General features: G+C 41.2%; 1 protein-coding gene across 6 annotated transcripts in view; it reads right to left on the bottom strand.

Moving 5' to 3' along the window:
- PLEKHG1 (pleckstrin homology and RhoGEF domain containing G1) overlaps window positions 1-16,766 on the bottom strand; it is a 211,590-nt gene that overhangs the window by 103,034 nt on the left and 91,790 nt on the right. For 5 of the 6 annotated variants that reach the window (XM_009205883.4, XM_031667353.1, XM_031667352.1 and 2 more), the window contains one exon: window positions 4,459-4,967. In XM_009205883.4, coding sequence (XP_009204147.2) covers window positions 4,459-4,869 — 411 coding nt within the window. In that variant the 5' untranslated portion in view covers window positions 4,870-4,967. Of the gene's footprint in view, window positions 1-4,458; window positions 4,968-16,766 lie in introns of those variants that run through there. The other variant, XM_021937728.2, reaches the window with a different exon arrangement.

Genomic DNA, 16,766 nt, shown 5'->3' on the forward strand with positions numbered 1-16,766 from the left:
AACAGCTCCATTGTTCCTTTGACTACAGTTCACAGTCAAGATCTTACCTCTTTCTCTAAAATGTCAAGTGTACAACAGTAAATGACTAGGAGCAGAGGATGGAAGAGCCACAGCTGGGGAGGGGACAGGGGTTGAGAGAGAAGGCTCTGGGGAAGAATGAAGAGCAACAGGAATAAGAACCACCACATTTTGGGGTTCAACTTTCAGAAAGCATTAGGAATTCATTTCTGAATTCCTAAACGGCATAGGAAAGAATATCTAAATATGTGAGATTATTTTAATACAATGTCTCCACATCTGGGAAAGAAAGGCATACCATACTCTTTACATGTGTAACCAACATCTGGGAATCCTATTGTTCAACTGCGGTCAGGAGGATCTCTTCTTCAAAATAAGCTGCTCTGATATTTGGGACTGTGTTGAAATGTCAAATCATCATTCCTGCTCATGTTTTTTAACTCAGTGTATACAGATCAATGATCTTTCACAAAAATGTTGCTGTTCGCAAGTCCTAAAAATGAAATAGAAACTTGAATGGTAAGGATTATGTATCTATACAGCATGTAGATAAAATGTACTACTAATGGGGGTAATTAAGCTCAGAGGAGATTCAATAAAGCAGAGTGTACAAAGTCAGAAATCACGCTACTGTAGAAATTAAAAGTGACTTCAATTAGATGAGCTTCTTTTCCCCCGGAAATTATTTTTGCTTGGAAAGAGCCAGCTAAGGCTGGGCGCAGTGGCTCACACCTGTAAGTCCACCATTTTGGGAGGCTGAGGCAAAGGGGTCTCTTGAGGCTGGCAGTTTGAGACCAGCCCGGACAACATATTGAGATCCTGTCTCTACAAAAATTTAAAAAAAAAAAAAGCAACTTAATAAGGTGTGGTGGTGTGCGCCTGTAGTCCTAGATACATGGGAGGCTGAGGCAGGAGGATTGCGTGAGGCCAGGAGGTCAAGGTTGCAGTGAGCCATGATCATGCCACTGCACTCCAGCCTGGGTGATAGAGTGAGACCCTTATTCAAAATAGATAAATAAAGAGACAACTAAAAAAACAGTCTGTCTTTTAGTCAGGGTAAAAGTTTTATAGGCTGTCAACAAGCAGCCTTTTTCTTAATTTAAAATTCTGCATTTGAAAAATGGAGAACATTAGATAACTCATTTACAACATTATACAAATAGGTTAGAACTAGATCAAGGAAAACAGATTTTAAAGGAATTGATATTTTGTGTTTTAAAAGAATACCCACATGACAGTCTTTTATTGGGTAGAGTTACTGCAGGCTTGACAATAACTGTGTACTTTCCATTAAGAAAAGAACTGGATAAAAGTGGTCTAGCCACTCTGATAAAGTTGTGATCTGGAGAAACAGCTGTGGTCTCATAGCCAAAATAGATGAAGAGGCTTCAACCAACTAATCTCTGATATGAAACAATTGAAAGTTTTCTAGGAGAACAGGGTAAATGATGTAAAGCATTCTAGTGACTTCTGGAAAAGGGAAGCATCTATCTCTTCCGGCATGGATCCCTCCCTCTTCATTTGGGACTCTTCCTCCCCAGGCACCCTTCTTTCCAATACCCACCCCCTTCTGCGCCTCTCCTTCCCCTAATTTCCACCTCAGATTTCCAGTGGGTTCATTAGAAATAATCAAAATAATAATGGTAAAATCACCCATTAAGGTTTTTTTTTTGTTTTTTTCCTCTAATTAAATTTCTGCTCTAGTGAATTGGCTAATCTGATTTTTTTTTTTTTCTTTTTTTAAGATGGAGTCATGTTCTGTCATCCAGGCTGGAGTGCAGCGGTGTGCTCTTGGCTCACTGCAGCCTCCGCCTCCCAGGTTCAAGCAATTCTACTGTCTCAGCCTCCCAAGTAGCTGGGATTACAGGCATGCACCACCACGCCCGGCTAATTTTTGTATTTTTAGTAGAGATGGGCTTTCACCATGTTGCCCAGGTTGGTCTTGAACTCCTGACCTCAGGTGATCTGCCCACCTCGGCCTCCCAAAGTGCAGGGATTACAGGCATGAGCCACCGCATCCAGCCTAATCTGATTATTTTTGTGAAAGACTTTAGGTAAAACATAGTACACACAGTGATCACTCTCAGCTAGCAAACTTAGGAGAAGGCTGGCAATAGTGATGAGTGTAGTTTCCATTTACTAATTGATTACTATGTGCCAGGCACAGCTGCAGAGCTTTTTATACCTTATCTTACCCAATTCTCATAATAACCCTATGAGGCAGGTCCTGCTTATTAGTCCCATTTGACAGTTGATGAAACATGGCATAAACTTACAGCCTAAGACAGGGGTGAGCAAACTGTGGCCCTTGGGTCAAACGAGACTCTAAAGAGGTACTGGCATGTTTAGGCCCCGTTCTTCACAGTGTATGTGGCTGCTTTTGAGTTTCAATGGCAGAGTTCATCAGTTATGACCAAGACCTTAGGGCCCATAAGGCCGAAACTATTCACTACCTGGCCCTGCCTAGAAAAAGCTCACCAACCCCTAGTGTAAAACACAGTTGATTCATGAATAAAGAAAAAAGGCAAGAACATTTGGACAGCTTCACATAGAACTTACATTGAAATTTTCTTAGAAAAAATAAACTCTGTCTTTATCTGTTTTCTTTCATTCATCTGTTACCTGTTTCTTCTCACCTAAGGTTTATCAACTAGCCTCAGGAAAAAATAAAAGTGTTAATGGAATACCAGTTCAGTAATTACAGGTTTCTCTCCATAAGGTGAGTTTTGATTAGGTAGAAAAGTTTCCAAGAAGGAAAGGAAAAAAAAGCATAGACCAAAGAAAGCTTGAATAACCATATGTTTCCTGAGAGGCTGTAAAATTTTTGGCTGTTTTACAGGTATTTCTTCTCAAGTACAAATGACATCATTGTTGAAAATTTTTAAAAACAGGCCTACTTTATTCTACATTTGGTACTACATATTGTTTCAGTTGACCATCAATTGACTTTTCTATTTTTACTGAGAAGGTACGTCATAACTATTTTTAGTAGACAGAGTCTGGTAGTATCATTTGTGGATCACACATAGTCATGCTTTAGAATTCTTTTTCTGAAGCTATGAGAATGTATTTGGGGGAAGAACATGCTCACTGGCAATATTCTACTGTACTGTGAAACATACTCTAGAGTCAATGTCTAAAACAGGAAACAGGTACTAACAAATCAAAGAACCTGCTGTATTAGTAGGCAGCAAAGCAAGTGTAGCTTTATAACATATAAATCTGCCCTTGAGGCCGGGCACGGTGGCTCACGCCTGTAATCCCAGCACTTTGGGAGGCTGAGGCGGGCGGATCACCTGAGGTCGGGAGTTCAAGACCAGCCTGACCAACACGGTGAAACCCCATCTCTACTAAAAATACAAAATTAGCTGGGTGTGGTGGCGCATGACTGTAATCTCAGCTACTCAGGAGGCTGAGGCAGGAGAATCGCTTGAACCCGGGAGGTGGAGGTTGCAGCGAGCCGAGATCATGCCATTGCACTTCAGCCTGGGAAACAAGAGTGAAACTCTATCTCAAAAAACAAAACAAAACAAAACAAAACAAAAACCTGCCCTTGAGATAGTAATATTTTTAAATATAATTGGGAGCGAGTTAACATCTGAGCTTCTCTGATAATTCATGCTTTATCCTTTAAAACAACCCAGAAAATCAAAATAAAATAATTGAATTTCCAGAGGATGTGACCTGGCACATAAGCTGAGCTCAATTCCCATGAAATAATTTGTGCAAGTAATTTATAATTATAATAATAATATATGCAAAATAATTTATATAGGATTACTCACTGTAAACAGTGAACAGAAAGGAGACACTTGAGACAAGACAAAGCCCATGACTTTTCTCTACCTTTCAACCCTTTCCCCAAACACCAACCAATACAGGAGTAGCACAGAGCAGCGGCTGCAAACCTATCTGCACATTAAAATCACCTGTGCATCTTCCACAATTCCACCACCCAAGCCCCACCCAAGCCAATGAAATCACAGTTGTTGAGTGTGAGATTCACGTCTCAGTAGTTTTGGAAGCTCCCAGACACCAGTAGAGAGTGGTGATTAAGGTAAGGACAGCTGAGAGGTTCAGTCATACACCTGCCACTTATGCTGCAGGAGACCTGAGTCCTCCTCCATCCTCACCTGCCCCACTGCGTGTGAGTCACTCTGACATCTTGGGTAGGATTCATTAACACAGCATCCTGCTATGGGGCACTGTATTATCATTCTTGCTCCTCACTCATAACTAATTTGTTAATGCAAATATTAAGAGGATGTTAACACAGTGAGTTACGGCCTTAGGGTTTCTCTTAAAAGTTACTCTCTCTTTAAACATTCACATCCCTTCCGCCTCTTAGAAGATATCCCCTACACCTGGCTTGGCTTTGCCGTCTCTTTTGCAAGCATATTTCTCCTGCATGTTGAACATTAAAAGTGAAGTCAGCCTTACCTCTACGATGCTTTTTAAATCTTGCACATAAGTCCTTTCGGTCTCCAGAATTTCCTGAACAACTCTATCCACATAGAGGAGCTTGGGGCTGGTGGCCGAGTCTGTGGTCGTCTTGGGTGTCCCGTTCGAGTCCACTCTCCACTGCGCCCTGGGCGGTCTTTCACTGCCTTCGTCTGCGTTCTGTTGCCCCGTGGCGGGGTGGTCCCTCTGCAGCTCACTGCTGGAAAACGGCCTGGCCGGAACCAGCTCCAGTTTTATGGCCCCTACCTCCTTATCCTGGTTAAACAAGCCCAAGTGGCTATTTGAAACTAAGGTCATTCTGCTGCCAAAGGAACCATGGCTGTCGCGGGAAGAGGCCGAGGACGACGTGGAACCGAAGCTGACGGGTCGGTCACTGTCAGAGAGCTCCATCGTCTTCAGTTCTTGAGGGCAGGAACGCCTGGCTGTGGTCTTGGGATCTGGAACTTTGGTTACAGCTGATGGCACTTCAAGACGCAACTGGTGCCCATCTATATGCATTAAAGAAAATAAATAAAAAGGACAAGATAAGCAATTCTATCAAGCAGAGGGTTGAAAGGAAGTAAAAACCTAGCTCAAATAAATACAGTCAATAACAAGGTGTCCAGCTATAGAAGGGAATGCAAAGGTACCTGTTGGTGGAGCAAGATGCAAAATCAGTGTTCCCGAAGCATCATCTGGGTGCCTGCTAGAAATGCAGAGTCTCGGGCTCTTACCTCGACCTGCTGAACTTGAATCTGCACTTTAATAAGATCCCAGAATGACTTATAAGCATTGAAGTTTGAGAAACACTAGACCTGTTGTCTCAAAAGTGTGACCACCTGGAATGACTCTTATGCAAATTAGTCTAGATTCACTAAATTAAAGACTCAGCAGTCAGGGCACCAGGAATCGATCACTTTAACAAGCACCACAAGTGGTTCTTATGAACTTAAAAGGGACCCGACGTGACTCCTATGGAATTTTGAAAAACCTTGTTCTAGATTTTAAGTATTTCACCATAATTCCACAAAATTTTAGGTTAGCATCCTGGAGCCACCACTAGTTGATTTAAATAATGCTGGGAACTTTACATTTTACTTGCATACAGCATTAAAGAAAGTGTCACATAGACAATAATTTTCTAGTACTAGGCAAGAAAAAGATATAGTCATACAGAGCATAATGATGTTTTGGTCAACAATGAACTGCAGGCTGGGCGCGGTGGCTCACGCCTGTAAATCCCAGCACTTTGGGAGGCTGGGAGGGGGGGAGATCACTTGAAGCCGGGAGTTTGAGACCAGCCTGGCCAACATGCCAAAACCCTGTCGCTACTAAAAAATACAAAAATTAGCTAATCGGGAAGCTGAGGCACGAGAATTGCTTGAACCCGGGAGGCAGATGTTGCAGTGAGCCGAGATCCTGCCACTGAACTCTAGCCTGGGCGACAGAGCGAGACTCTGTCTCAAAACAAAACAACAAACCGCATATATGGCAGTGGTCAGAGCAATCTGCCGTACCATCCAGCCTAGATGTGTCAAGGGCTATGCCATATAGGTTTGTGAGAGTATGCTCTGTGATGTTCATACAATGATGAAGTTGCCTGACAACACGTCTCAGAATGTATCCCCATGCTGAAGTGATGCATGACTGTATTAAGACTCACACCCCACTGAAAACTTATCCTCTTACCACAGCACTTCTCCAGATCACTTCTTAAAAACTGGCATTCTATTTGTGGCACAAATGGAGTTATGATACTACTAGAGAGTATGTTTGATTAACTATAAACACTCCACAAGTACAGTTATAAAATCATGTAATTATATGACGAATCTGGGAACTAAATTATGAGAACAATTATGAGAAAATGGTGCCGTCTTGTTTAGAAAAGGGCAAAAAGAAAAACTGTCTGCAAAGTCAAAAGGTCACGTAATGGTGAAACCCCGTCTCTACTAAAAAAAAGACAAAAAAATTAGCCAGGCCTGGTGGCAGGCGCCTGTAGTCCCAGCCACTAGGGAGGCTGAGGCAGAAGAATGGTGAGAACCCAGGAGGCGGAGCTTGCAGTGAGCCGAGAGCGCACCACTGCACTCCAGCCTGGGCGACAGAGCAAGACTCCATCTCAAAAAAAAAAAAAGTCACTTAATACCCACAGCATTTAAATATGATGTTAGGCCCCAAAAGGACCCACATGAAAATTAAACATTCAGAAGCTATTTGGATAAAACACTCAAAATTCCAATCTTCCTCATTTCTAAGGCAGGGTCAACATTTCTCCCTCAAATAATGAGATTCCACGTCTCATTATTTCATAGAGAAATTTTGTTTATAGAAACAAAATGTCTTGTGATATAGGATGTGATTAATAAAGAAATTTGCTTCATTTTGCTAGGTTACCTTACCACAAAAACATGCTTATAGGTTTTACTAGAAAAATGGAAGAGGGAAACTTATGTTTGGAAGGTTACAATGTGACAAACACAGTAAAAAGAATACACAGTAACGATCATTTTTCAATAGTAATGGAAATTTGGTTTGATTCTATAATAAAGATCACTAAACAGTTGGTACTAGTATTTTTAGAATATAAAGTATCCATTAAGTCTCTCCTTCAATGTACTGTTTCTAGATAGTTTATATTCATGACAAGTATTAGTACAAACTTACCATGCAAATATTAAAGTTATGAATAAAAAATGAAGGAACTAATTCCGAGTCAAGAAGAAGTGGTAAGACATGTAGGAAATGAGCAGTTTATCTGTGAAACCACTACCACATGCTACAGTTTGCCACAAATTTTTAATGCTTTTGCAATATTCTTTCTGCTTGGTCTATAACAACTTTACGGCCTATAAAACATGAATTGGTTATAGTAGTTAAAATACACTTGACCTAGAAAGCCTGATCCAACTTGAGTGTGGCAAAAATCCAAGCAGCAGCCATGCATTTAGGTATGCGTGCAGCAAAGGATGCTTGCTCACGTTTGGGACTGGTGTTGAGAAAGTCATGGGCAGTCCAAAGTAGAGGAAGACACAACAATGTTTTCTTTCTATTCGCATCAACTATAACCAGGACCATCAGGCTGATCTCACTGTAGGAAATGGGCACTCACTCGGGAAGTATCTGAGGATACTTTGGGATACCAAGGGTCCAATGAGGCTATGATTTGGGACTAAACATAAGTTGGATATATTCTTTTTTTTTTTGAGATGGAGTTTTGTGCTTGTCACCCAGGCTGGAGTGCAATGGCATGATCTCAGCTCACTGCAACCTCTGCCTCCCAGGTTCAAGCAATTCTCCTGCCTCAGCCTCCCTAGTAGCTGGGATTACAGGCATGTGCCACCACACCCAGCTAATTTTTATATTTTTAGAAGAGATGGGGTTTCACCATGTTGGCCAGGCTGGTCTCAAACTCCTGACTGCAGATGATCCACCTGCCTTGGCCTCCCAAAGTGCTGGGATTACAGGTGTGAGCCACCATGCCCGGCCAAGTTGGATATACCCTATAACAGGGGTGTGGTACCTGTCCATGGCCTGTCAGAAACCAAGCAGCACAGCAGGAGGTGAGCAGTGGGCGAAATGAGCATTGCTGCCTGAGCTCCTGTCAGATCAGCAGAAGCATTAGATTCTCATAGGAGTGTGAGCCCTATTGTGACCTATGCATGCCAGGGATCTAGGTTGCACGCTCCTTATGAGAATCTAATTCCTGATGATCTGAGGTGGAAACGTTTCATTCTGAAAGCATCCCCACTCCCCTACCCCCACCAACTCAACCCACCCTTCATCCCTCAAAAAACTGTCTTCCATGAAACCAGTCCCTGGTGTCAAAAAAGTTGAAAGGCCAAGGCATCTGGAAAGGTCTACCCCCCATAGATCCGTACATACTGTCTCCAGGGCAAGTTCTGATTTTCTAACCGGAGAAGAATCAATCTCTCCAGAATAGAAAACTGTCTTTCACACAGTTACAAAACTCTTGGCACTATATTCATGATCAGGACTAGTGAAAAATGGACACAACACAGAGACACATTATTTTCTTATCATCATTTCTTTTCTCTACTTACTTTCACTTTAAATTAGATACCCAATATTGGGACAGAAGGATTAAAGAGGAATAAAAGCTGCTTTTAGAGGACCCTAGGTTGGGCTGCTAGAAATGACAATGTCTTTAGAAATACTTTCAAAGGTGGGAAAGAGTGGGATGTAAAACGCAGATCAATAGGGACCCCTTCATGGATAGATCTTAAATAGCAGCATAGATTGGGCGCTGCTGCGGGGACAGCTTCAAATGTTCCAATGCCAGTCCACGTACAGGCCTGGCTGCCAACCAGGCACTTTCTAAAATAGACCATTTCAGAAGTTTGGTGTCCATAGTATTTAGCCAAGCTTACCACCCCAAACTAAAGACCTTCCAAAATTACCAATGACAGAAGTGAAACATTTAAAGTCAGGTCATATAATAGCATGTAATATGAGACCGCACTTGCTAATGGCTAACATTTTTTATGTTGATTCATTGCTTAGAAGATAATTACAGTTTCCTCACGTAGGAAAATGCACCTCTTAAAAACTGTCTAGTCTTGTTCTCACTTTCCTCAAAATAATTTCAGATTTCCACCCTGTCTGGCCTATTCTAATGTAACTCACCAATTATTAATATTTATCTCTAGAGCTGTGTTGCTCCACACAGTAGCCAGTGGCCACATGTGGCTACTGAGAACTTGAAACGCAGCCAGGCTGGGCACAGTGGCTCATGCCTGTAATTCCAGCACTTTGGGAGGCTGAAGCAGGCAGATCACTTGAGCTCAGGAGTTCGAGACTAGCCTGGGCAACCTACTAAAACCCCATCTCAAATACAAAAAATACAAAAAATTAGCCGGGTGTGGTGGCATGTGCCTGTAGACCCAGCTACTTGGAGTCAAGGCTGCAGTAAGCCATGATCGTGCCACTGCACTCCAGCCTGGGTGGCAAAGTGAGACCTTGACTCAAAATAAATAAATAAACAAATAAACACAGTCAGTCTGAATTGAGATGTAAGATACACACCAGATTTCAGTAACCTAGTATGAAACTAAAAACATGAAATAAAATACCTCATTAATAATTTTTGTATTTGTGTATTGAAACAGTAATTTGGATTAGGTTAAATAAAACATCTCATTGAAATTATTTTCACTGGTTTCATTTTACATTTTTTTTCTTTTTTGAGGTAGAGTTTTGCTCTTGTTGCCCAGGCTGGAGTACAGTGGTGCAATCTCGGCTCAATGTGACCTCTGCCTCCTGGGTTCAAGCAATTCTCCTGCTTCAGCCTCCTGAGTAGCTGGAATTACAGGCGCCCGCCACCATGCCTGGCTAATTTTAGTACTTTTAGTAGAGACGGGGTTTCACCATGTTGGCCAGGCTAGTCTCGAACTCCTGACCTCGTGATCTACCCACCTCGGCCTCCCAAAGTGCTGGGATTACAGGTGTGAGCCACTGCACCCGGCCTACTTTCTTATTTTAAATTTATTCTTATTTTTATTTTTTGAAACAGAGTCTGACTCTGTCACCCAGGCTGGAGTGCAGTGGCACAATCATGGCTCACTCCTGGGTTCAAGCCATCCTCCCACCTCAGCCTCCCGAGTAGCTGGGACCACGCCACCATACCAAGCTAATTTTTACTTTTAAGTTTTGTAGAGATGAAGTCTTTCTATGTAGCCCAGGCTGGTCTTCAACTCCTGGGCTCAAGCGATCCTCCCATCTTGGTCTCCCAAAGTCCTGAGATTACAGGTGTAAGCCACTGCCCCAGCATCATTTTACTTTTTTATACGGTGGCTACTAGAAAATAAAAAATTACATATGTAGTTCATATATATTTTAGTCAGACAATGCTGATCTAGAAGTCTTTGATATAATTACATTATTCTTGAAGGTTTAAATTTACCTCTTTATCAATCTTTGCTCAAATAATAGTGAATGCAGAGATACACACAACTCAAAGTTTGCATTTTTGTTTTTTATTCCACTTATTAATGCACAATATTATTAAAAATTAGCAAAAATAGAGTTGGGAGGTCATCTCTGTGTAGCAGATATTGGGCTAACTGATTTTCCATGACAAACTGAAACATCCAGATAAAAAACTATAGAGCAAGAAAGCTTTTTCGTTTGCCTTGAGTGAAAGATGTTAGGATTTGGGTGAGCTGCTGCTTTTCTTCTCATAACTTCTGTCTATTCCAAAATCCCAAACACAGGGCTAATAATGTAAGAATTTCTGAGAACTTCCAGCCAAACCTTGCTAATGGCTTATATGAGGTATATCTTTTGACCCTAAGACAAGCAGGTTCCACCCACTTAGAGGATTGTGATCAATCTCACCCTTCGTAAACCTGGAGGTGGTGGGGGTGGAAGTACCCACAGAGGAACCTTAGAGACTTACTGAGTCTCACAATGAGAAGCACTGGTTAGCCTAAAAGCCATCCAGATAAAATACTCTTTTTCTGTGTGCCATCCTCAATAAAAGGAAAAGATGCCTAGATAGCTTCTGTGTAGCTAGGCTTTCATACATTTTACTTCAAGACAAATCCCTCTAATTTTTTCTAGGTGAAAAAACTGGAATTCCAGGGCTTTTCTTTCTTTGCTCTTCCAACTTCCATTATATTAACTGCTCTCTTTTGGAATATCACTGCCAGAATCAAAAGCAATGCTTCTCGGCTCTGGTTTCTTAGGCTGATTTAGGTTTCATGAAGAACATTCCATGGCTTCCTGTGACCATATTTACATGGAGAAGGGGGGACATTTGATGGGTCCTACAGCCTACAACTCCCAAGGAGAAACTTAGGCAGGACAGAAATCCTACTCACAGCAGGGATTGAGGGGTGATCAGGGTTTCCAAATTCTGCTCATTGCTATTCTAGACAACAAATACCTAGTCTGAGTTCCTTGGCAGGACAACCATGGAAATCAAGAGAATGTGTTGTGTTCAGTACCAACGAGTAGCTGAAATTATGTAGTTCCTTATTACACCTCCTGTGAATTACTCAGAGGGGAGGCCACAGAAAGACTGAAGTATACAGAAATAGTTACTCTATCAGCTAGTGATGTTCATTTAATATACAGCACAGTTTTGTTAGAGCCTCAACGTTGTAAACATTTTTTAAAGCATTAAGTCAGTTGTTTAAGAGTCCAAGTTAAAAAATACACATTTATATATTTCAAAGATGACACTAGATATTTAAGGAACATCTTTTGTTCCCCCACACCAATATGGATTTTCACTTCTTAGTTTTCTAAACTATCATACTTGATTCCTGTTTAATGGTAGGGCCAGGACTATAATTCCTCATGTTCTCTAGTGTTCAGCATGTTCAATTCAGGGAACATGATTTTCATATTTATTTGTAGTTATTTGGTGATGAAGAATCAAAGAGTAAAAAAAAAAAATCTTGTTAACATGTTAATTTCTTAGTTTTATCATGTAAATTTCTTAGTTTTTAACCAAGGTACTACAATTACACAAGATGTTAATGTTAGGGCAAGCTGAATAAAAGACATATGGGAACTTTGCACTGTCTTTGTAACTTTTTTGTACACTTAAAAAATTTTCAAAATAAATAGCTCAAAAATGTTTTAAATTAAAAAATGTATTTTATTGAGGTATGATTAAATACAAAAAGTTATACGTATTTCATGTATAAAACTTGAATTTGGAGATAAGTATACACGTGAAACTATCACCACAATCTATGCCACGAACATAGTCATCACCTCCAAAAGTTTTCTTATGCTTCTTTATTATTATTAAACATTTTATAATAACAACACTTAAGACCTACCTCCTTAGCAGTATTTTAAGTATACAATATAGTATTGTTAGCTATAGGCACTATACTGTGCAGATTTCTTGGACTTACTCATCTTGCATAGCTGAAAATTTGTATCCTTTCACGATTACCTCCCTGTTTCTCCCTCTCCCTACTCCCTGGCAAGCACCACTTTAGTCTTTTCTTGGATGAGTTTGATTATTTTAGATTCTTCATAAGAGCGGTGTCATACAGCATTTGCCCTTCTATGTCCAGCTCATTTCATTTAGCACAACAGACTCCAGGTTCATCCATGTTGTCACAAGTGGCAGGATTTCCTTCCTTTTTTTTATGGCCAGATAATTTTCCCATTATGTGTATGTGCCACATGTTCTTATATCACATGCAAAAAGAATAAAAATGAACCCTTATCTTATACTCTACACAAAAATAAACTGAAAATACATTCAGACCTAAAAATACAACCAGAAACCATAAAGCCTCTAAGAAAAAAAAAAAAAAGAAAAAACCTAGGGGAGAAAAGCACAGGCAACAGTAGCAAAAAGCAAAAACAGACAAGTGAGGCTACATCAAACCAGAAAGCTTCTGCACAGCAAAGGAAATCATCAGCTAAGCAAGGAGATAACCTACAGAATGGGATAAAATATTTGCAAACCATGCATCCAACAAGGCGTTAAAGCACATATTTGTACAAGAAGATCAAGAATGAGAAAGATATTTTGCAAAAATATTTTCATTCAAACAGGAGGTGAGGGGTTGAACAAAGAGGAACAAAGATTCCTTCAAGCTGTAAAGTCAAATACGAAATACTCAGATAATTTACCGATTGATTCCTATATTAATTGCTATGGTATGAATGTCTGTGCCCTTCTCAAAATTCATATGTTGAAACTTACTCACCAAGGTGATGGTATTGGGGCGGGGGGCTGTTGGGAGATGATTAGGTCATGAGGGCTCTACCCTCATGAATGAGATTAGTGCCCTTATAAAAGAGGACAGAGGGAGCTTGTTTGCTCCTTCAGCCATGTGAGAACACACAGGAGGCACCATATAGGAGGAACAGGCCCTCATCAGATACACAATCTGTTGGCGCCTTGATCTTGGACTTCCCATTCTCTAGAACTGTGAGCAATCAATTTCTGTTCCTTGTAAGTTACCCAGTTTAAGCTATTTTGTTACAGTAGCACAAATGGACTAAGACACTAGTCAATGGAAACTAAGAGGTATAATGGCTACCTCAGTTGAGTAGGGATTAAGCAGCTACTTGAGGCAACCTCAGTTGAGTAGGGATTAAGCAGCTACTTGAGGCAGCTAATGCATTAGATAAATTGCCTTAGCTAAGGGGTGCCTCTGGACCAGTCTAGTGAAAAAGAACCTAAAGAAATTCCTTAGGCCAGGCGCGGTGTCTTATGCCTAAAATCCTGGCACTTTGGAAGGCAGAGGCAGGTGAATCACCTGAGGTCAGGAGTTCGAGACCAGCCTGGCCAACATGATGAAACCCTCATCTCTACTAAAAATACAAAAATTAGCCAGGTGTGGTGGCAGGTGCATATAATCCCAGCTACTCAGCAGGCTGAGGCAGAAGAATCACTTGAACTCGGGGAGTGGAGATTGCAGTGAGCCGAGATCGCACCACTTCACTCCAGCCTGGGTGACAGAGTGAAACTCCATCTCAAAAAAAAAAAAAAAAAAAAATTCCCTAAAGGCTTTTTATGCAAATGCAGCTGTTTTTACTTTTGTTGTATGCTTTTTTTGTGTGTGTGGTGACTTAGTGTGGGGGATGAAGGAAATTATTTGGGGCACTCTAAACCATCCATTATGTTACCACTTAGAAAGGGACTGTTATTGTCTACCAAAATCCACTCTACCCTTTTCTTTAGTGATAGAGTTTTCACTGAGCACATTTCCCAGCCTCCTCTGCCTTTAGATATTGGCCATGTGGTCAAGTTCTCCCCAGTAGAAATGATATATGCCCCTTTGGGGGTCTATTTCTCAAGACATTAGATTTTATTACTCCACATTCTTTCCTCTTCGTGCTGGAACCCAGATGTGGCAGAAACCTTGCCTCCACTCTAAGAAGGATACTAGTGCCCTAGAGTATAGCAGAGCCCAAAGAAAGGCAAAACCTTGCAGTCACTGGTGCTAGACATAAAGTCTGGTTATCCTGATTCTGCCACACTAGAGAAACCACACGATGAGACCGCAATGATACGCAAAGGGATGCCCAAGGAACCCCGGCTGTTGCAGCCCCTGCTGTGAGTGTTTCCAGCCAAGACATTGGACATGTGGATGAGAAGCCTTTCAGATGACCCCAGCCCTGTCATGTCTGAGTGCAATTTCATGACAGTCCCTAAGTCAGAATCACCTAGCACAGCCTTTCCTGAATTCTTGCCTCACAGAAACCTTGAGCAATTATAAATGATTGTTGTTTCAAGCCAGTAGGTTTCGGGGTGATTGGTTAGGCAATATGAGATAACCCAAACAGTTTCTATTTTAACAGATGAGCCTTATTATGATACAGCTGCTACAATTCTGTGTCAAAATCACCCTTAAAAAACCCCCAAAACCAACCTCAGTGGTCTTTCATGTGTCTCATTACTTTTTGAAAACTGTATAGATGGGGAAAAAGAAAAGCAGAGATTACATAACATCATGCTCAAAGTTGAACTATGAATCAGAGACTACACTTTCTAACTTCTAGTCCATCCTTCCTTGTACTCATAAAATAGCAGGGTAGAAAAGGAACTTAGAGATCAGGAAATGAAGGACTCAACATCAGCTGCTTGTCTAAAGCACATGGTACCATATGCCAAAAGGGACTACCCAGTGTGTGGCTATGTGTGCCCAGAAATGCATATATCCACAACCCTCTGTATAAACACATTTCAGAGAACCAATCAGAAATTAAATCATGTCCTAATACTCCCTTTTGGTCAGAGGATTTGCATGTCTTCCCTGGCTCTGTACCCCCCAGGTTTATACTGATCTTTGCGGCTCTGGTTTCCTTGTATGTGAGGCAGCTGGATTAGGTGACTTCCCCAAGTCTCATCCAACCTTTGGGCCATGACTCCAATCCTGAAAACCCAGCAAACCACTGGCTGTCACAACTGCATGGCCTCTTCCCAGCTGGAGGCACAGCACAAGCAGTGACCCCCTAATAGCAGTTTCTTCTACATCCTATGAATGCCAGGTCTTAGATGATGAAAAACTGTATCACTGAGACTGGATTAAGAAAATGTGGCACATATACACCATGGAATACTATGCAGCCATAAAAAGGGATGAGTTTGTGTCCTTTGTAGGGACATGGATGCAGCTGGAAACCATCATTCTCAGCAAACTATCGCAAGAACAGAAAACCAAACACCGCATGTTCTCACTCATAGTTGGGAACTGAACAATGAGATCACTTGGACTCGGGAAGGGGAATATCACACACCGGGGCCTATTATGGGGAGAGGGGAGGGAGGAGGGATAGCATTGGGAGTTATACCTGATGTAAATGACGAATTGATGGGTGCTGACGAGTTGATGGGTGCAGCACACCAACATGGCACAAGTATACATAGGTAACAAACCTGCACGTTGTGCACATGTACCCTAGAACTTAAAGTATAATTAAAAAAAATAATAAAAAAAGAAAAACTGTATCACTGAGTTTTTTAAAGGCTAAAATAAAATCTCTATTTTTACTTTAGATTAAATAATAACCTATGCTCCAGCTTTGCTTTGAATAGTACCTTCCTGTTAGTGTAAAATTATCAGTCTCAAGGCAGTAACTAAACAATGACGGTTATATACACAAGCTCCATCTGTATGGAACACACTCAGTTCCAAAACATCCCTGCACAGCTGGGAGGGAGGCACCAAGAGAAACCACATTTTCTTAAAGAAAAAGGAGGAGGAAGAAGAGGCCAATTCCAAGTGACTAACAATAGCACTCTGAACAAATAAATCCATCCATGAAGTACATTAGACATGTTCTTTTAAAAAAGGAGGAAGAGGCAGGGCGCAGTGGCTCACGCCTGTAATCCCAGCACTTTGGGAGCCCAAGGCGGGTGGATCACAAGGTCAGGAGTTTGAGACCAGCCTGGCTAACATGGTGAAACACTCTCTCTACTAAAAATACAAAAATGAGCTGGGTGTGGTGGCGCGCCTGTAATCCCAGCTATTCAGGAAGCTGAGGCAGGAGAACCGCTTGAACCCGGGAGGTGGAGGTTGCAGTGAGCCGAGATCGCGCCACTGCACTCCAGCCCGGGTGACAGAGCAAGACTCTGTCTCAAAAAAAAAAGGAGGCAGAGAAAGTAAAGTGCCTAGTAACAGAGATCCAAGTGAATAAAGCCATCTAGAAGGTACTGTGTAAAATGATTAAATGTCATGTCTTTAAAAATATAGAAAATGGTCATAATATACAATGAGTAAAATGGGTAGTTTAAAAAACATATAATACGATCCTAATTTTAAATTTAAAATGCTACTTCTTTATTCTCTACATTAGAAATAGATTGA

This window comes from Papio anubis, chromosome 6 (assembly GCF_008728515.1).
Source record: "Papio anubis isolate 15944 chromosome 6, Panubis1.0, whole genome shotgun sequence".
Taxonomy (NCBI): Eukaryota; Metazoa; Chordata; class Mammalia; order Primates; family Cercopithecidae; genus Papio; species Papio anubis.